The sequence below is a fragment of the Microtus pennsylvanicus genome, chromosome 1, assembly GCF_037038515.1.
Source record: "Microtus pennsylvanicus isolate mMicPen1 chromosome 1, mMicPen1.hap1, whole genome shotgun sequence".
NCBI lineage: Eukaryota > Metazoa > Chordata > Mammalia > Rodentia > Cricetidae > Microtus > Microtus pennsylvanicus.
In genome coordinates this window covers 105,897,277-105,918,864 of record NC_134579.1, presented here as the reverse complement: position 1 = coordinate 105,918,864, position 21,588 = coordinate 105,897,277, and the positions used below count along the sequence as shown (strand labels likewise).

At 48.5% G+C, this 21,588-nt stretch overlaps 1 protein-coding gene across 3 annotated transcripts in view; it reads right to left on the bottom strand.

The window, feature by feature from the left end:
• Nucleotides 1-17,562: 17,562 nt before the first annotated feature.
• Auts2 (activator of transcription and developmental regulator AUTS2) overlaps nt 17,563-21,588 on the bottom strand; it is a 1,095,788-nt gene continuing 1,091,762 nt past the window's right edge. For all 3 annotated transcript variants that reach the window (XM_075977650.1, XM_075977670.1, XM_075977660.1), the window contains one exon: nt 17,563-20,972. In XM_075977650.1, coding sequence (XP_075833765.1) covers nt 19,715-20,972 — 1,258 coding nt within the window. In that variant the 3' untranslated portion in view covers nt 17,563-19,714. The remainder of the gene's footprint in view (nt 20,973-21,588) is intronic.

Below are 21,588 nucleotides of genomic sequence, written 5' to 3'. Positions count from 1 at the left end.
GTCCAGGAGTGGAGCGGTGAGGTGGGAGGGGAAGGGGAAGGTGGAAGTTGACCTTGAACCTCCGAATTGGGAAAAGGAGGGGAAAGAATTGCTCCACAGGAGGGGTTTGGAGTGTGGGCTTGAGGGAGTGGGGGAGTGGCCAGTGCCTCTGACAGCTCGGTGCTGGTGCTGTGAGAGAGACTGGCTAAGGGGGAAGGGGCGAGAGCGCAGAGACCAAAAAACCATATATATGTAAGTTTTGTTGATTTGTATCAGGCAGGCTCAATTTAAAAGATTTTTTTTGTAAGAGGCTTTCAGGGGCAACAACAGACCTGGCTTTGAACTGTTAAGTGCCCATTTAGAGTCTATGCCCACCTATACGACCTAAGTCCACCTTAGTGCGTCCACCAAGATGGCTCTTAGGTCCAAAGGGGTGCGGAGATTGAATGCTCAGCGTCCTGGTACACACAGATCTCCGCCTTGGCCAACCCCGATTCCGCAGGATTGACCACAACCTGACTCGAATTCCCAGCGTGAGCTGACGACTTCAATGGAAATCCGAAAATGACAAAAATAAGTACGAATGGGTCCCCCAAAACCTTATAGCACAGACAAGAAAAGGGACTCACCAAGACGCAGCCACTGTAGCCCAGAAGCAGGTTTTAAGTGTGATGTAGAGAGCTCGAACTGCAGACTAGGGGCCTTTCAACACAAAGCCTGCCACGTGGAAAGGACCTGCCCTAGGTCGGCGGGAACCTCCAAATGTTAGAAATATTTCCTAAGCGAGCTCTCTGATGATGCAAAAATTCCCAATCTAGCCAAATCAAAACAGGCCGAATTAAAAAATATCCAGGTTTAATGGGAGATCTGCACTCTTGGGTGGCCCCGAGGGGGAAACCGGGAAGCCACAGGAACGCGATCCCCGGGAGGAAAAAAGGGAGACCACGTGTTTTTCTTTTGGGGGATCACTTAAGTACCCTGGGGAGTGGCCTGCTGGGATTTGAAGTCCAGACCAGGCCTGGGGGCTGAGATAGATGCCAGGGACTGGGGCCTACACTCCCAACCTAACAGGGAGGAAAGGGTTTATTTGGCTTACACTTCCATATTGCTGTTCATCACTAAAGGAAGTAGAGACAAAATTCAAGCAGGGCAGGAACCTGGAGGCAGGAGCTGATGCAGAGGCCATAGAGGCGCTGCTTACTGGCTTGCTCCTCATGGCTTGCTCAGCCTGCTTTCTTATAAAACCCAGGACCACCAGCGCAGGGGTGGTACCACCCAGAATGGTCTGGGCCCTCCCCCATCAATCACTAAGAAAATGCCCTACCGACTTGCCTTCAGCCTGATCTCATGGAGGTATTTTCTCAACGGAGGCTTCCTCCTCTGTGATGACTCTAGCTTGTGTCAAGTTGACCCCAAAGTAGCCAGGGCAAGGGTCTGTTCTATCATGGTGACAAAGGCAGGAAGCGACAGCAGGAGCGTGAGGCGGCTGGTCACACTGTGGGAAGCAGAGAGGTGGATGCTGCTGCTCAGTCCACTTTCTCCTTCTTACTTAATCCAGGACTCCAGCCACTGGGACGGTGTCACTGACATTCAGAGCGGGTCTTCCCTCCTCGGTTAAAGCTTCTGGAAGCTTCCCTATAGACATGTCAGAGAGGTATGTTCTAGGTGGTTTCAAATACACTCAAGTTGTCAATGAATACCAACCATCACCAATCAGCCTTTGAATCTATGTCTCTTTCCCCCAGAACTCAGGCTAGAAATCAGACCCATAATACAGTGCTACAAGATGGGGCCGTTGGGAGATTAGGTCACAAAAGCTCTGTGCTCAGTGGCCACTGAGCCAGCTTTTGTGAATGCTGCCAAGAAGATAATTTGTTCTCCAACCTGGGTATGATGGAATCCACCTCTGGTTTCAACTTTCTTTCTTATTCATAGTAAAAAAAAAAATTATTCCTTATACCCCAACCCCATGGAAGGAAATATCACAGAGAAAATCCTCTCTTTGCTCAATAATTTCATGCTAACGACATATTAGGGAGATGGTTCAGTAGCTAAAATACTCACTGTACAAATGTGAAGAGCCAAGTTCAAATCCCCAGGACCCACATAAAAGCCAGATGTGATAGCACCTGTCTGTAATACGAGCATTCCTTTGGGGGAGATGTGTTGGGAAAGAGTATTCTTGGTGATGTACCAAATAAATAAATAAATAAATAACACAGACAAAACCAAAGCAACTCAGCAAGGCACAATTTCTTTTTGTAAAAAAAGAAAGGGGGTGGGCACAATGACCCATGACCCGAACTGGACTAGCAAGCTCAACAGGGCAGAAAGTACACTTAGATTTTACTCTAAGGCAGGCAAAAACTGCATCTCATCCCAATGAAGAAGCCCCACCCAAGGTCTGACAGGATTGACTGTGGAATATTCCTTTACACTGTGTGAGTATATATCTCTGTGATTGGTTCAATAAAGAAGCTGACTGGCCAATAGCTGGACAGGATAAGGTTAGGTGGGAAAACCAAGCTGAGAATGCTCAGAAGAAGAAAGGTGGAGTCAGGAGTCATAAGGAGATGCAGAGAGAGGCAAGATCGGCTTGCTCTACTGAGAAAAGGTTCCAAGCCACATCGCAAAGCATAGATAAGAAATATGGGTTAATTTAAATGTAAGCGTTGTCTAGGAATAAGCCTGAGCTATTGGTCAAGCATTTATAATTAATATTAAGCCTCTGAGTGGTTATTTAGGAAGCGGCTGCCAAGACAGAGAAACTCCACCTACAATCAGCTAACCTGCGTGAAGGGAAGGGTGTGATATTCAAGTCTCAGGAGCTGGTTGATTGCAATCAGGCATGTTATAAATGGAGATGGGTGTTATGGAATATTAGCTCTTGATGGGCTAGCTACTTCTGGCAGTAAAAATAATTTCTCACAGATGGGAGGTGGAGACAGGAAAATCCCCCAGAATGTCAAAAGCCGTCGAGCCTGGTATCTTGGTTTATTAGCATATGTCTTTAGGCTTACGATTGCTGTGATGAAATACTTTCTTAGGGTTTTATCGCTGTGAAGAGGCACCATGACCACAGCAACTCTTATAAACAAAAACAGTTAATTGAGTCTGACTTACGGTTTCAGAGGTTTAGTCCATTATCCCCACGGCAGGACATAGTGGGATGCAGGCAGACATGGTGCTGAAGAAGGAGCTGAGACTTCTACATCTTAATCCACAGGCAGCAAAAAGAGACAAAGACTTGCCTGGCTTGAATATCTGACACCTCAAAGCCCACCTCCAGTAACATCCTTCCTTGAATAACACTACACCTACTCCAAGACCACACCTCCCAATAGTGACCGTCCCTATAAGCCTATGGGGCTATTTTCATTCGAACCACCACAAACACCATGACTAAAAGCACAGTAGGGAGGAAGAAAGGGTTTGTTTGGTTTATACTTCTGCACCACAGTCCATCCCTGCAGGAAGTCAGGACAGGAACTCAAGCAGAGCAGGAACCTGGAGGCAGGAGCTGATACAGAGGCCATGGAGGATGCTGCTTACTGGCTTGCTCAGCCTGCTTTCTTTTTTTTTTTTTTAATATGTATTTATTTATTATGGACACACTATTCTGTTTGTGTATATGTCTGTAGGCCAGAAGAGGACACCAGCCTTCATTACAGATGGTTATGAGCCACCATGTGGTTGCTGGGAATCGAACTCGGGTCCTTTGGAAGAGCACACAATGCTCTTAACCACTGAGCCATCTCTCCAGCCCCTCAGCCTGCTTTCTTATAGAACCCAGGACCTCTATCACAGGGAGGGCACCACCCACCCAAGTCACTGATCACTAATTAAGAAAATGCCCTACAGCTGGATCTTATAGAGACATTTTTCTCAGTTGAAGTCCCCGTTTTTTCAGATAATGCTAGCTTGAGTCAAGTTGACGTAAGAGTGGCCAGCACCCCTGGAATACACAGAAGTGAACACAGTAAGAGACCCTGTCTCAAATGAGGTGGAAGGCAAAGACCAAAGCCTGAGGTTCTCCTCCAGCTTTTATATACTCACATAGGCCCACTGTGGCAGGTGTATGCCCACATGCGCACGTGCGCGCGCGCGCGCGCGCACACACACACACACACACACACACACACACACACACACACTCATATATATACACATATCTATATTACACACACACATAAACAAACTTTTAGAAGTTAAAATCGTCACGTGTACACAAACTAGGCATGTACAAACTAGTACACAAACTATAATCCTAGAACTGGTGAAGCTGGGACAGGAGGATTGCAAGTTCAAGTCCAGCCGTGGCTACGTAGCAGTGGAATTGATCGAGACCTTGTCTCAAAAAGCAAACAGATGAATGAATAACAAATAAGTAATAAGGAAAATAAATTATATACCCCAGAAGCTAGCAAATTAGTCTTCTCCTAAAAGAACCCTGGAGGTGGTCTTTTTATAGTAATAATGATTTTAAGTGTGGCGTTCGTGAGGGTTGTTTCAGAACAGAACCAATAATATACATTCCTATTACAAGGGGATTCATTAGATTGGCTTACATGATCCCTTCAGAGTCGGTCCATGGCGTCTTCACATGGGAGAGGCTGAGCACCCATGAGGCTGGGTACCTCAGCAGTCCAAAGGCTGGGAGGACTTCTGGATGGTCTCCAGCCATCAGTCCACATCGGAAAGCTGAAAAGATGGGTTCCAACATCAGCGAGAGAATCAGCGGCTGCAGCAACAAGGCAGATGAACTCGCCAGCAGAAGTAAACACCAAGCAGGCAAAAAAGTGAGGCCCTCCTTCTCCTGCGTCCTTTTATCTTCGTGGCTACCAGAAGGTGTCAACCACATTCAGGGAAAGTCTTCCCAGATCTAGTAAGGTCATCAAGACCAACTCCTATAGACATGCCTACGGATACGCCCACAAACCAATTTGGTCTACGCAATCCCTCATTGAGAGTCTCTTCCTGGGTGAGTCTAGATTGTGTCAAGTTGACATTTAATTTAATTATTGTAGATATTTAGATTTGTTTTTGATTTGCGTTTTTGAGACATGGTCTCCATTAATGGAGGCTTACTACATTCCTGAGGATGACCTTGAACTTCTGTTCCTATTGCCTCCACTCCATGAATGCTAGGATTATAGTGATGACTATCCAGCCTGATTTATGCTGTGCTGTGAATGGAACCCAGGGCTCTGTGCAAGATGAGCAAGCTCTCCATCAACTGAGCCACGCCCACAGCCCATACCTCCCTTTAAAGAGCCGGGGAAAGGTTCTTCCCAGCTTGTTTAAATGTTTTGGAATCGCTTCACAACCACTATTGCCTAAAACACTTCCGAGTCCACCCAAAAGGATCTCATGTGTTTAATTTGCATTCCTTCATTTCCTACCCATATTCTCACATTTCAAGAATCTTCTCTGGGCTTTAAAAGACTCAAAATATGGCTCGCTAAAGGGGAATGCAATTGTGTGATGTGAATCGCAGCTTCCACAAACCTCAGACACCCCTGGTTTTTCAAACCACTTCAATGTATAATAGCCCTGGGAGCCAGAGGTAACTGCAATTAGCAGATGTGTCTTCACACAGAGGAGAGTCTGAAGGGTCTGCAGCAGCATTTTATAGAGAGTATTTAAATGACATTTAGTGGGGAGGCCAGAGCTGTCTTATCCGGGTGTCATATCCAGTGGGTGATGGCGCTGAGGACTCTTTACAGAATGCACGAGCTCTAGGCTCTATTCTCAGCACTGGAGAAAAAACAAGTTCATTAAATTGCAATAAGAGGCGAGAAACTGGGCATGGCGACCCTTGGGGAACTAGGGTAGAAGAACTGACATGAGACCCTGCTGTTACTGGCATTGTTAGGGTCAGAGTCTAAGCCCTGGCAGCTCTAATAAGCCGGGCTCAGGCACCAGCCCTCAATAAGCCAATTAAACAGAAAAACAATAGTGAAAACAACATAAAGATTGATTCAGCATGGCCACATTGGACAAAGGAACACTGAGCCATTGTGTGCGTGTGTGTAGACATGCCGCGCGAGCACACACACATGCTCACACACACACTCCTTAAATAGACATTTAATCCTCAATTTGACAGTATTGAGAGGCAGAGTCTTCAGAGGTGACTGTCTGTGAGGGTGGAGTGCTTACACGGGAAATTAGTGCCCTTTTAATGCAGACTCCAGAGCTGACTTCCCTTCCCAGCAAGGGAGGACACAGTAAGAAAGCATCATCTATGAAGCATAAAGCGGGTCTTTGCCAGTCACTGAAATGCGTATCTGGACCCTTATGTTTATTAACCCAAGGAAGTGATACAGACAACTGCTTGTGCATGCCAGCAAGACTGTGTGCATCCCAGCAAGACTGTGTGCATCCCCGCAAGACTGTGTGCATGCCAGCAAGACTGTGTGCATGCCAGCAAGACTGTGTGCATCCCCGCAAGACTGTGTGCATCCCAGCAAGACTGTGTGCATCCCCGCAAGACTGTGTGCATCCCCGCAAGACTGTGTGCATGCCAGCAAGACTGTGTGCATCCCCGCAAGACTGTGTGCATTCCAGCAAGACTGTGTGCATGCCAGCAAGACTGTGTGCATCCCCGCAAGACTGTGTGCATCCCAGCAAGACTGTGTGCATCCCCGCAAGACTGTGTGCATCCCAGCAAGACTGTGTGCATCCCCGCAAGACTGTGTGCATCCCAGCAAGACTGTGTGCATGCCAGCAAGACTGTGTGCATCCCCGCAAGACTGTGTGCATGCCAGCAAGACTGTGTGCATTCCAGCAAGACTGTGTGCATCCCAGCAAGACTGTGTGCATCCCCGCAAGACTGTGTGCATCCCAGCAAGACTGTGTGCATCCCCGCAAGACTGTGTGCATCCCCGCAAGACTGTGTGCATCCCAGCAAGACTGTGTGCATCCCCGCAAGACTGTGTGCATCCCCGCAAGACTGTGTGCATTCCAGCAAGACTGTGTGCATCCCAGCAAGACTGTGTGCATCCCCGCAAGACTGTGTGCATCCCCGCAAGACTGTGTGCATCCCCGCAAGACTGTGTGCATTCCAGCAAGACTGTGTGCATCCCAGCAAGACTGTGTGCATCCCCGCAAGACTGTGTGCATGCCAGCAAGACTGTGTGCATCCCCGCAAGACTGTGTGCATCCCCGCAAGACTGTGTGCATCCCCGCAAGACTGTGTGCATTCCAGCAAGACTGTGTGCATGCCAGCAAGACTGTGTGCATCCCCGCAAGACTGTGTGCATGCCAGCAAGACTGTGTGCATCCCCGCAAGACTGTGTGCATCCCCGCAAGACTGTGTGCATCCCAGCAAGACTGTGTGCATCCCAGCAAGACTGTGTGCATCCCCGCAAGACTGTGTGCATCCCAGCAAGACTGTGTGCATCCCAGCAAGACTGTGTGCATCCCCGCAAGACTGTGTGCATGCCAGCAAGACTGTGTGCATCCCCGCAAGACTGTGTGCATTCCAGCAAGACTGTGTGCATCCCCGCAAGACTGTGTGCATCCCAGCAAGACTGTGTGCATCCCCGCAAGACTGTGTGCATTCCAGCAAGACTGTGTGCATCCCAGCAAGACTGTGTGCATCCCCGCAAGACTGTGTGCATCCCAGCAAGACTGTGTGCATGCCAGCAAGACTGTGTGCATCCCCGCAAGACTGTGTGCATTCCAGCAAGACTGTGTGCATCCCAGCAAGACTGTGTGCATCCCCGCAAGGCTGTGTGCATCCCAGCAAGACTGTGTGCATCCCAGCAAGACTGTGTGCATCCCCGCAAGACTGTGTGCATTCCAGCAAGACTGTGTGCATCCCCGCAAGGCTGTTGCATCCCAGCAAGACTGTGTGCATCCCAGCGATGCTGTGCATCCCGGGAAGACTGTGTGCATCCCCGCAAGGCTGTGTGCATCCCAGCAAGACTGTGTGCATCCCCGCAAGGCTGTGTGCATCCCAGCGATGCTGTGCATCCCGGGAAGGTTGTGCATCCCAGCAAGGCTGTGCATCCCAGCAAGGCTGTGCATCCCAGGAAGGCTGTGCATCCCGGGAAGGCTGTGCATCCCGGGAAGGCTGTGCATCCCGGGAAGGTTGTGCATCCCAGCAAGGCTGTGCATCCCAGTGAGGCTGTGTGCATCCCAGCGAGGCTGTGTGCATCCTGGCAAGGCAGTGCATCCCAGGAAGGATGTGCATCCCGGGAAGGCTGTGCATCCCGGGAAGGCTGTGTATCACAGCGAGGCTTTCTTCCGCTAGTTGCCTAAATTCCTCTCTCGGCCCCAGCTTCACAGCTAACTCATGCTACGTGTTCTAACTCGAGGTGTCACACTGAACACATCAATTTTCCTCCGATGGTATATGATGGAGTGGAGCATAGAACCAACCCCCTAGCTGTGGTCAGTGCATAGAGGCGTCTGTGAACACAGGAGATGCCACAGAGCCAGGTACGGAACAGCCTGCTGTGCACACAGGGATGGGAGGTACCAGAAGGCTACATAAGTTTCAGTACAGACTGTGTAACACAGGGAGACCTCATCTAAACAAAAATAAGACAGCCCCCTGCCAAAAGGAAGGAGAAAACCCCAAGGACATTGAGAAACTCACAAACTAAACACATGCTTTACCTATTGCCTATGGAAGTTTTTCAGATGAGCTGGCCCAGAGTGCCTCCTGGTGGCCAAAGGCAGGCTTTGCTTTGTGCGCTCCTAAATCTGGTTTAAACTGAACAGTAGTGGGGTTTCTTCACAGCAGAATGGTCAGGCTCCTCCTTCTTGGTTTCTATCACTACATTGACTACATTTCTCTCTCGATCTCTCTCTTTTTCTATCTTCCTTTCTTCTTTTACTCTTGTTTGAGTTTCTGGAACAGCCCTGACCCCAATGTGAGGGCTGCTTTTTGTTTGTGTGTTTGTTTGTCTGTTTCGAGACAGGGTTTCACTGTAGCTTTGAAGCCTGTCCTGAAACTAACTCTTGCTCTTGTAGACCAAGCTGGCCTCACAGAGATCAGCCTGCCTCTGTCTCTCAAGTGCTGGAATTAAAGGCGTGTGCCACCACCTCCTGGTGTGAGGGCTATTCTTGTCTGTCAACTTGACTACCTCTAGAATTAGCTACACCTCTGAAGGAATTTTCTTAATTAAATCATTTGAAGGGGAAGGAACTCCCTTTCCCCCTTTTAACCTAGGTGTTTTGAGCTAGGAAGATCCACCTTTAGTCAGGATTACACTTTCCTATATAAAGGACAAGGGAGAAGGAAGCTCTCTTTGCCTGCTTGCGCTCACTGGCAAGTCCATTCCTTCAGCTAGCCTTAGAGTCTACTTCTTTGGGATTCTGGCATCTAGGGAAGACCAGCTGAGATATCCACCCTCATCCTGAACAACTACTGGAATCTTGGGGTTTCCTTAGGTAGACAGTCAGTAGCTGCACCATAGCCTGTAATCTATTCTAATAGATCCCCCATATAAATTCATTCTGTCGGTTCTGTTCCTCAACAGAGTTTGGACAATGCACCCTCCTGTTTCTGCCTCGCTACCTCTCTGCCAAGTCCTGCTCTGCTTGCTTCTAAATGTCTGTGCCATTTATGCCCTGGCCTGACTCTCTCTTCATCTCAACTTAGTTATCCCGCCCTGGACAAGACTTTTGTGTAGACGGGAACCATGATTCAGCTGTAGAGCATCTATTTAGAATCCCCCAGTGAGGAGCTGTGGTGTGACTCAGTGGTAGAGCACCTGCCTAGAATCCCCTTTGAGGGGCTGGGATGTGGCTCAGTGGTCAAGTGGTTGTTGAGCACCTACAAGGCACTGAATTCCATCACCAGCCCAGCACTGCAGTGATAGCTAAATGCGCTGGGTGATGGTGGCACATCTTTTAATCCCGGCACTCGGGACACAGAGGTAGGCAGATATCTTTGAGTTCGAGGAAAGCCTGGTCTACAGGGTGAGTTCCATGACAGCCAGGACGATTACATAGAGAAAACCTGTCTCAAAAAACCAATAATGATGGTGATAGCTAAATGCTCTGAATCTCACCTTTGTACTTAACTCGTATTAACTGTACCATTTACTAAAACTGACTGTGGTATTCCCCTACATGCACAGACCTGGTTTGAAGCCTTTCCCACGGCTCTGTGTGTGCTTCTTAAAATATATTGAGCAGAATAACCCCTGCATGTCCTCCAGTGTTCTGGGGCATGTGGGTAGAGGGGGCTGGCATCCTCCTCATGACTGAGACATTCCCTGTGACGGGGAAAGGGCAGAAAGTGGAAACCGGAGGCTGGTGGTTCTGGGAGCAGTGCTGTGGGGGATGGGGAAGTGTGGCTAGGCAGCTCGGCAGCGACCCTCAGCACCTGCTTGAAATCACACCAAGTGACAGTTTCTCTTGCCCCAGTCCTGGTGGGCACGCAGGTGGCCAGGGGATCTCCTAGAGGGATGCCTTGATGGGACACACAAGATGACCAGGAATTGGGCTGGACAGATGGCTCAGAGGTTAAGCACACTGGCTGTTCTTCCAGAGGTCCCGAGTTCAATTCCCAGCAACCACATGATGGCTCATAACCATCTGTAATGAGGTCTGGTGCCCTCTTCTGGTATAGATGTGTACAGGAGGAACATTGTATACATAATAAATAATTTAAAAAAAAAGTTGACCAGGGATCTCCTACAGGGGTGATTTGATGGGACACACAAGATGGTCAGGGACCTCCTACAGGGACGCCTTGATAGGACACACAGGATGACCAGTGAGGGATTCCAGTCTTAGAGGGATTCCATGATGTCTGAGAGATCGCAAGTGGGTCTTCTGAGCTCAGGATTTCTCAAGGGAGAGTCCCTGGATGTGAGGGGCTGGGAGTGAGGTTCCAGCACGTTAGCCTTCCAATGAATGACCGTGTGTGAAGACATACTTCCTTCTAGACCTTTGAAAGCATCCTTTAAGGAAACTGTATATGTCAACCACTCCAATTTAGAGAAGACAAACAACTTAGAGCCTTGAGTCTTCAAATGAGATAGGTAGGAGAAGGGAGACATGATAAAAAGACAAGGGACGAAGCAGGATACAGCAGGAGTTCCATGTATGGGATGCTCACACCAGCTGGCCTGACCTCTGGAGAGCTAGCTCAGAGTCATCCTTACTTCATTGTGATAACATTCCTGTCCTGGATCTCCAAGTTTGTCCCATCACCTTCTCATGGGCTCCACCTGCCAGGTTCAACTAAACTGTGTTCTCATGGCTCCCTCTGCTGTCCACAGTCTGCCATAGCAGGAGACCAGAGCGCTTCCTGTCTAAGCTTGTTTGCAGGCAGGCCTCAGAATCACACTGTTTCCCACACCCCTTCGCTATGGAGGATTTGGGGCTCATTTTTGCAAGTTCTTGATCTTTTGAGAAAAGAAATTTAAATCTGGCTCGAATTTGAAGTTGGGCAATTTTTTAGACTTTGAGAGGGGAAAAAAAGCAAAAAACAAAAAAACAGAATCCCAGCAGGTGCTGGGAGGATAAAAGTAGGGAAGAAGATAGAAAGTCAGAGGTTCTAAGTCAGGGCCAGCAACAGAAACCGGCAAGCAATAGGGTGAAGGAATCTTCAAAGAAACAAACAAGCTCATGGATTAGCATGCTTAGGATGTGGGCTGGTATTGGAAAGGGGAGGAGGAAGAAGAAAAAGAAAAGTTAAACTTTTTGAGTTAGAACTCAGGAAAAGTGGGCAGGCTTGGTGGTGAGGGAGTTCACTGAGGGAAGGGCTTCTAGGCACAGTGAATAAGGACATTATGTCTTCAAGGGGATAATTATTCCTCCCATCTCCTCAGCATGTTTTCAGGTGACTCGGGTTTCTTGACGGGTCAGATGATTGACAACCTAGTCAGATGATTGACAACTCAGCTAGATTAACTCTTAAGGGAGGGCCTTTGTTTTAGTTTGAGCTTTTATTGCTATGAAGAAACACTAGACCATGGCATCTCTCATAAAGAAAAACATTGAATTGGGGTGGCTGCTTCCTGTTTCAGAGGTTCGGTCCACTGTGATCATGGAGGGGAGCAGGAGCATGGTGCCGTGCAGGCAGATGTGGTGCTGGAGGAGAGAGTGCTACATCTTCACTCAGAGACAACAGGAAGTCGACAGATTGTCACACTGAGTGAAGCTTAAGAGACCTTAAAACCTGCCCCCATGGTGACACACTCTCCCCAACAAGGCCACACCTCCTAATAGTGCCACTCCCTTTCGGGACCATTTTCTTCCAAACCACTACAGGCTCATAGTATACAATGCCCTAATCCTGCGGTTAGATCAGAGAGGGCATTAGCTTTCCCTTAATGGGCTTCACTATCTTATAGGCAGCTGCTATGCAGGTCAGAGAGTTTGCGGTAGGCAGCTTGATGGCTCTTGTCAAACTTGTAAAGTTTGTTACTTTGGGGAGTCTCATGAGCTTCCGTCGTCCCTCCAGAAGAGATGGATCCTATCAAAGCAAGTGAGACCCTGTCAAAAAGAAAGAAAGGAAGATAGGAAGAAAGAGAAGGTACCCAGACTCTCCAGAGACGGTCTGGAGATGTTCATCGTTGGTGGAGTGCTTGCCTGTGTTCAAGAGAGGAGGGAAGAGGGGGGCACTTTTTAAATTACCAGCTGGGGATTTAAGGGGAATCCTCATCAGGAGGATGAGGCAGGAGGATTCTGGATTGGAGACTGCCTTGGCTACATAGTAAGACTAGATAGACAGATGGATACTTTAGATAGATAGATAGATAGATAGATAGATAGATAGATAGATAGATAGATAATAGATAGATGATAGTAGGTAGACAGACAGATAAATAGGCAGGCAGGCAGGCAGATAGATATCGATAGGTAAATTTCACTGCTCACAATGAGGGTATTCGTGTTTGCTAGCTCTCTACTGATCTTTGTTGACAGCCTCACTTGAGGGAATACGCTGCTCGGCCTGGAGGCTCTTGATCGAGAATCCAGCTGGCTGCCTCAACGCACCCTCCCCATCTGATTTCTGCTGGATGTTTGTAAGCCCCGGTTTTGATAATCACCTGTGGTCACCTCCCGCAGCTGAACTGCTACAGCGCTCTCTGCTGGAGGAAGCCAGCGCCAGATTTGATGGTCTGTTTCTTCTCTCTGTTCATATTCAGTCTTTACCTTTTGCTTGCTATATACTTAATGAATTCACTCATTAAAAACCAAAAGCATAAATCATTCTTCTGACCATACAGAACAGGCTTGAACACTATAATCTCTGAGAATGGCCTTTCTCCTTTCTCAACTGCAAGCCTGTAAAGTGTTAGGAATATCACAAGAATTCCTATGTAGTGAAGACTTGTCTTAACCCTTGTGGCCCAGGCCCAGGTTCTCTTCTCTTCTCTTCTCTTCTCTTCTCTTCTCTTCTCTTCTCTTCTCTTCTCTTCTCTTCTCTTCTCTTCTCTTCTCTTCTCTTCTCCTTCTCCTTCTCCTTCTCCTTCCTTTCTCTCTCTCTCTCTCTCTCTCTCTCTCTCTCTCTCTCTCTCTCTCTCTCTCTCTCTCCTCTCTTATTCCCCCCTCCCTCCCTCTTTTTTTTGAGACAGGGTTTCTCTGTGTAGCCCTGGCTGTCCTGGAACTCACTCTATAACCCAAGTTGGTTTCAAGCTCACAAAGATCAACCTGCCTGAGCTGTGACCCAGGTTCTTATCAGCTTGTAGTCCTAGCCAATGTACCTACCTGTAGGGCCCCCCTACAGTCTCATTTATTGAAAAAGAAAGGATTTCTTAGCAACCATTTTAGATGTAGTTTCAGAAGCAACCACAATCCTATACATGGATGGTTGCTTCTAAGTCACGGAAACAGGCTCTTCTCTTGAGAAGCCATATTGCTTTTGGGTGTGTCCCTCCTCTTAGAGCCTTTCTGTTAACATCCACACTAAAATCTGTGTCAAAAGCTCTTTCTAATAAACTAACGCTGCTCGATGCCAGTTCATTCCGAAATTCTTTCCTGCAGACAAATCAAGAATCTTGATTCTGTTTAAGTAAAAGGTCTCAGAAAAGCACATCTTGGCTGTATCATGAAGCTGTCTCTGACCAACTGCCCAAGGTTGCCAATAATTCTACATTAATAATTTGGGTTCTCTGGACATGAGAGTTCATGCCTCTAATCCCAGCACCTGGGAGGTTAGACGCAGACTAGGATTTCAAGATCAGATTGGGTTTCAAAGAACTGTATCTCGAAACAACAAACTCCATGAAAAACCAAACTGAGTTCCTACGGTTAGTGTGCATCACACAGTGGTAGAGTGTTATCCCAGAATCCCCCAGTGAGGGGCTGGGGTGTGGCTCAGTAGGAGAGCACCTGCCTAGAACCCCCCCCTCCAGTGAGGGGCTGGGGTGTGGTTCAGTGGTAGAGCACCTGCCTAGAATCCCCCAGTGAGCTGCTGGGGTGTGGCTCAGTGGTAGAGCACCTGCCTAGAATCCCCCAGTGAGGGGCTGGGGTGTGGTTCAGTGGTAGAGCACCTGCCTAGAATCCCCCAGTGAGGGGCTGGGGTGTGGTTCAGTGGTAGAGCACCTGCCTACAATCCCCCAGTGAGGGGCTGGGATGTGGTTCAGTGGTAGAGCACTTGCCTAGAATTCCCCCCGCCCCGCAAAGGGCTGGGGCATGGCTCAGTTGTTTGGGGCATTTGCCTAGCAGATTCCAGGCCGTAGGTCACCAGTACAGGCAGTTGGAGATGGGCAGGCGATAGAAAAACTGAGATCTAGAGAGGTTCTGGGTTTTCTCAGGTTGCTAAGGACACAGGTAGGCAAAGCTAGACTGTCAATGCTGTCTCAAGGGCTTCTTCCCACTGTACCTTTCATCAGAAGCTTCTAGCACTTTCTACCTGATATATGACAACTTTGGCTTCGTACCTGTGAAGACAACCAAAGAAGATCAACAGCTTCATACTGTGCAATGACAGGAAGAAGTTGTGGGGTTTTTGTTTGTTTGTTTGTTTTTTGTTTTTGTTTTTGGACAGGATTTCATGTAGCCCAGGCTGGCCTCAAACTTGATATGTAGTAAAGGACAACTTTGAACTTCTTATCCTCCTGCCGCAGCCTTCTGAGTCCTGAGATGATGGCGTGTACCACCCCTCAGTGTTTATTCAGAACTGGGGAGGAACACAGCGCTCTCTATCGACAGAGATCCTCCCCAGATCCTGTTCAAGAACCAATTGTGTTCTGGCAAATATCTTACAGTTTATAAATTCTTCAAAAGTGCACACAGAATGTCAAGAATTTAAACACACACACACACACACACAGCACCCTGCTCATATTATCCCTTCTCTTTCAGCTTCATTATCGCCACAGAGGCCTATCTTGTTTTCCAATATGAAGTCAAACAGGAGAGAGGTCTTGGCTAACTGCGCCACAGAATTCTCTCTCTCCCCCCACTTTTTATGCGCTGTACGTCCAGGCCGTCAACAATTGCATCTTCTTTTCCCCTTCCGCCTTGATTGAGGCAGAGAAGGGATGCACAGCTACCGCCGTCACAAATATCCATCCAGGGCGGTAATTATCGCATCATTATATTCGCTATTTCACCTGTCATGTACCATTAGAAGGTAACAAGATCATTGTCAGTCAGAGATGGTGGAGATAATTAGAGCATCCAGAGGGTAGCAGGAAATCAAATTGGTGCCGGTACCCATCAATGCTGAGGCGCCCAATGTAATTAGAGGGGAAATATGCAAAGGTTGAGATGAATCAAAGCCTGCGGGGATCAGCCACCATGACTGATTGGAGAGCGACTCTTCCAGGATCTGACTCTGCAGATGGTGATACTGAAATAGGTGTACAGGTCTGCCAGAAATAGCATGTCAAAGACTGTGACGTCTGTGGTACTAGCTTCAGCAAAGCCCGGGATTTGATGTATTTTCCAACCCACTGGTTTTCTTTTCTTCCCGTTGTTGCCTTTTTTTTTTTCTGGCAGTTCCTCTAGCTATCAAATGATGCTCAGCCAAGTGGACTTTACCCACCTGTTGCTCTGACCCTTTTAGGTTTAGGGGTTGTTGGATTTGTTTTGTTTTTTCTCCTGCAATGCCCTCTGCCACTGAGATACGTCCCCAGGTTGGTTTATTTTGGATTTATCTTATTTGTGTGTGTGGTGGTGGTGGAGGGGATAAGCACACAGATACACATGCAGGTACATTCGCTCTTGGACGTCAGAAGAGTATGTGGAGTCCCTAGGAGCTGGAGTTACACGTGATTTGTAAGAACATCAAGTGCTCTTAAGGGATGATTCATCTCTCCAGTCTCCCAGCTCAGCTTGGTTAAGCTTGTGGGCTCCCTTGTGATCCTCCCCCAACCAGGAGTCCTGTCACAGGTCCCTAGACCTTTCCAAGAGCGCTGTGGCAGCACCTTGGGAGGCCATACAGCAATGGTTCTCAACCTATGGGTCGGGACCCCTTTGGGTATTACAGGGGTCGAATATTAGATATCCTGCATGTCAGATACACTATGGTTCCTAACAGCAGCAAGATTACAGTTACAAAGAAGCAATGAAATAACTTTACGGTGTGGGGAGTCACCGAGGAAAGGGTTGCATTAGGAAGGTTAAGAACCATTACCTTACGGCCTGCCTCCTAGATTTCTGTTCTCTATTGTGTCCAAAGTTTACCAGCACCTCGTCCCAACTGACCTTGAGTGTTTTTTTCTTTTTTTCTCCAGTGTGGTACAAACCTTAATCCAAACAGTGAATTTAGCAGGTTTAAATGAAAAGTTACGTTTACTTTGCATGTTTGTACATATGTACGCATGTGTGTGGGGGCTCACATGTGGAGGTCAGAGGACAACTTTTAGGAGTTCTCTCCTACTACAGGGGCCTATCACGTGAGACAGAACTCAGGGAGTCAAGGTCAGCGGTCAGTGACTTTACCCTGCCCTCCAGCGAGCTCCCCAGGCCAACTTCTAACAGTCTATAATATGGAAGTTTACCCTGCCTCTTTCTTTCAGACAGGGTCTCATGAAGGCCAGATGACCGTGAACTGTAAAAACCAATGTGTGTGTGTGTGTGTGTGTGTGTGTGAGAGAGAGAGAGAGAGAGAGAGAGAGAGAGAGAGAGAGAGAGAGAGAGAGCGAGCTTTTCAGGAGTCAATTCTCTCCTTCCAAATGGGTCCCAGTGATGAAACTCAAATTGTAGGGTGTGATGGCAAATGCTTTATCCTGCTGAGCCCCCTCACTGGTCAAGACCTGGAATTTCTAGTCCTTCTGCTTCCGCCTCCGCCTCCCCAATCCTAGGATAACAGGTATGCACCGCATCCGATTTCTTCAGTGCTGGGGGTGGACCTCAGGGCTTCATGCCTGCTAGGTGAAGATTCTTCTGACTGAGCTACAACCGGTTCCCTGGGGATATTTCTTTTATTCAGAACATACAAAGCGAACACATAAACAGATGCGCCACGGCCAAAGGATGCTGGACCAGTTGCTGGTCAGTACCTGTTTTGGGAGGGTGAGAGGACCTTACTATTCTGGCCCTGGGGATGCAAGGCCAGGGGTGGGGGGCCGGGGGAGTCTTTTCTAGAACTTGGTCTAGAGTGCCAGAGGCTTCTTTCCTAACTGTGAGTGGCACCTCGCACAAAGAAACTCTGGAAACTTGGTTCACATTTTTTAATAACATGGCACACTTACATTACACACGGAGGCTCCTCCAATGAGACATGCTAAAGATTCCGTTGCTTCCCTTCCTGTTCGAGTAGGATCCGGAAAGGACTTAATTTTTTTTCTTTTTTTCCTTTTTTTTTTTTTTTTTTTTTTTTTTTACATACAAGAGAAACAGCAAAAGGCCTGTACAGAGAAACCCCTTTACAATGCTGAGAGCTACCACTACGGTTTCCAGTGCACAGAATCCTGGGGAGGTTGTTTTTTTTTTTTTTTAGTTGTTATCTTAAAAAAATGAAACAAAACAAACAGAAAAAAAGAAAAAGAAAGAAAACACTGCACACGTCTGGTGTCCACAAAATCTGAATTCACAACTAAACCTTCAGTTGCCTACTAAAATAGATCTCTCTGCTTTTAAAAACAATGGTCTGTAGTTTACAATTTTTTTTCTTTTTTGGAAAAAAACAAACAAACAGGGTAACAATGTCAGGTAGCACTTTAATATACTAGAGGACCAAATGGGACTAATCTTTATTTCTTACATGTATTTTACAGGCCAGTAGACAAGATATATTGTATTTTCTCGGCTAGTAAAGTCATATTCTCTCCAAATATGTAGACAAGAGGGTTAATGTCTTTATAAAATTGTCATGAAGACATTAAAACTGATGAAAATTCAACATACACACACACACGAGTGCACACACTTGCACAAGAGCACACACAGGCACTCACGCTGGCACAAGAGCGCGCGCATGCGCACGCACGCACGCACGCGTGCGTGGACACACAAACACACACACTCACGCGCACACTTCTGCCACCTTTCGCCCTCGGTAATTCTTGATGGCTCTTACACAATCTACTTGTTCAGCTCTTCCCAGGCTTCCATTTCCTATTGGAATACCAGCGATTCACATTGCGCTCCGTGTACCTTCAATTCGGCAGTTACCGTGGAAACATACCCATCCGCGAAGAAAACCCGGACAGCTTTCTTTCAGGATCTGTGTGAGTGTCCGTAAATCACATTATGAACGAGGAAGTGTGTACATGCTATGCGATAGGACTCGGGGTGGAGGGTGGGAAAGGTGAGGTTCCCACTTAAAGTTGCCTGCAACCTCACGGCCTCAGGGGTGACCAGAAATTCTGGTGACCTGTCTGCGCCTGGCAGACATGGCCCATCTGCCTCTGATTATCAAAGACTAATCCCATCTTCCCTGGGCAAAGCTGCTTCTGGCTTACACTTCCAGAGGGGCGTAAGGGGGCGGGCGCACCTTTCCCCATTTCTCCAGGGAAGAAGACCACAAGCAGCAACTTCAGATGCAAAGTTCTAGCCTGGGCTCTGGATTTAAAGAAAAAAAAAAGGGGGCGGGGGGGAGGAGGCATGTTCGCTCCATCTGAAAAACAAAAAAAAACAAACGGGGAGGGGGGGAGGAAAACAGTTGTATAACATCTCAGGTAAGCGCTTGTTCAGGGAAAATATGACCTTAAATATGTTGTAAATGGATTTGAAAAGGCTCCTTTGAGATTTATGGGCTTTGGGGGAAAGCCCTCGTGTTCATTGCATAGTTGAAGGGTTTAGCAGATGGGAACAGGGCCTCCTTGGAGGGCCGAGTTCACGGATATTAGACTTGTAAATAGCACATTTGAAGAAGTATTAATGTATTATGTTACTTAATCTTTACCTATTTACATCTGTACAAGTAAAGCTTTCGTCTTTATCTTTTGCATATATGAACCGTCAGCTCATGAAGCAATCTCTTTTTACACTCTATGTACACGCCTCCTCCTCTGGGACAGCTCTGGGTGATGGACGGGTGCCCCTCACCCCCATAGCATCAGATCCTTGTGTGTCATTACCTTCACCGTTTTGGTTCAAATCAAAATTTGATGCAAGGAACAACAAAATTAAAAAAGTAAGGAGATGTAAGGACAAACAGGACTGGCTAAAAGGTCTGAAAAATCCCAACATTAATATACAAAACATTTCAACACCCAAACGGAGTCTCTGTCCATTTTTTTTCCAAGGGGAAGAGTTGGAGCTCTGCACCTCTCAATTCTGGGGGTGCAGGAGTTGTCTTTTGAGTCTTGGGGGGGTGTCCCTGGGGTTTTTTCCCCAACTCTGAGGTCTGCCTCGTCCTCCTGACTTATCGAGCTTCGATGTCCTTCAGTGTGTGGGACGGTGGCCTTTCTCGGATTTCAGCCGACAGAGGCGTAGTCCTCCGGGGGGATCCTGGGCGGCCCCCCAGTGTGGAAATGAGCGGAGGTGGGGCGCTGAGTGCCGCGGTGGGCGGGGTCTTGTTGAGCAGTCCATTCTGGTGGCCCGCAGTAGGGCTGATGCGAGGGTAGTGCATACTGGGCAGGCCTGGCGTGAGCAGGCTTGGGTGTGGGAGGTGTCCATCCAGAGAAGCGGGGTGCACAGGGTGCAACCGTGGGTGCTCGTAGTCCTCCCGAAGCACGTGCAGCCGCTCGCGCTCATCTAGGTGTCCGCCCCGTTCATGTTCCCGTCGAGGGTCCACAGCTAGCGGGTGGTGGTGGTGGTGGTGATGGTGGCTATAATCATGAGGCTCCCTGTCCCTGAAGGAGCGGTCGGCTTCGTACAACCGGGGTGTGGAGAGCCGGTGCAGGGGGTCATTCCTGAGCAGGAAGTCCCTGCCCAGAGGGTCTCTACGGTGCATGTCCAAGTCACGGTAAGGATCCCTCAAGGGGTCCCTCATGGGGTCCCAGTGGAAAGAGGGGTATGGGAAGCGCTCTCCCCCTGGGATTGGGCTGAGGCCCATAAACGGGGTCATCATGCGTGTCCTGTCCAGACTACCGATACTGTTCATGGCATGGATACCGGTCACTCCCACGGTCATGGGCATGGATGCCAGAGGCCCCGGGTGCACGCTAGCACTGGCTGAGGAGCTGGGTGGAGGTGCCTCTGAGGTCCTGTGGGCCTGTGGGCCCTCTGTAGGTAAATCGTGGTCTTCCTTGCGTTCCTCTTTGACCTTGACCTCGGCGCTCTTCTTGGGGTTCTCATAGGCCGGCTCACCCTTGCGTGGCTCGGCCTCCCGGCTGGAGGTGCTGTTAGGCCTCGTGCTATCCACACCTGGTGTCCTCACATAGGGTGATGGCACCCGGGACAGTTGCTTGGGTTCCTCGCCTGCTACACGTCCCTCGTGGCTATGCCCGTCTCTCTCGGGCAGGTGGCCTTCCTTGGCTTTGTGCTCTTCGGTGGTCAGGTCCTTTCGGGATCCCGAGTGGTCTCTCTCCCTCTCTTTTGGTTTATCTTTCTCACGAGCCTCAGTATTCAAATGACCCCTGGTCGTCGGATCGGTAGAGCTGCGGTTATGGCCCAGGGCGCTCACCGGGACGGGAGGTGCTGGGGAAGGATGGCTGGGGTGTCTTTTCTCAACGCTTTCCCTGTGAGGGGGAGAGGGGAGAACATGAAATGGGCTTGCCAGGCAGGCAAGGAGCAGTCGATGAGATGGTGGTGAAGACAGCTAGATCACCCAGGTAGCAGGGCAGTGCCCCATATCAGGGCAAAGTCAGCGACCTGCTCTGATCTAGATTCTAGAGGCAGCTTCATGGGTGAAGGCCTACAGATGAGAGTGAGTGGGGGTCCCAGGGACCTGCCTTGATCAAGGTCACCAAGGAAGTGCACAGAGAGCCACGGTGGACCAGGGTGGTCACTGAGGAACACCGCAAGACAGTCCACGTGGTTAGCATCTCAGGAAAGCTTTGGGTTAAGAGTACAGGCCAAACACAAATTACGACTTCTTCTGACTCTGGTTATAAAATTGAGGAGGGCAAGGGTTTAATACAGACAGGGGATTTCCACAGCTGACCCCGGGAACAAAGGCACTTCTTCAGGTTGAAGACTGTGAGTATACACTAAGGGTAGTTGGAAAGGCAGCCCCACCCTCCAGATATAGCTGGATTGTCAGAGATCTCCAATCATCTCATGTAGACAGACTAGGCAGTAGCAGACAAAACCTCACTGACTGAGGACCCTGGAGGAGACTGTGAAAGAAAATTC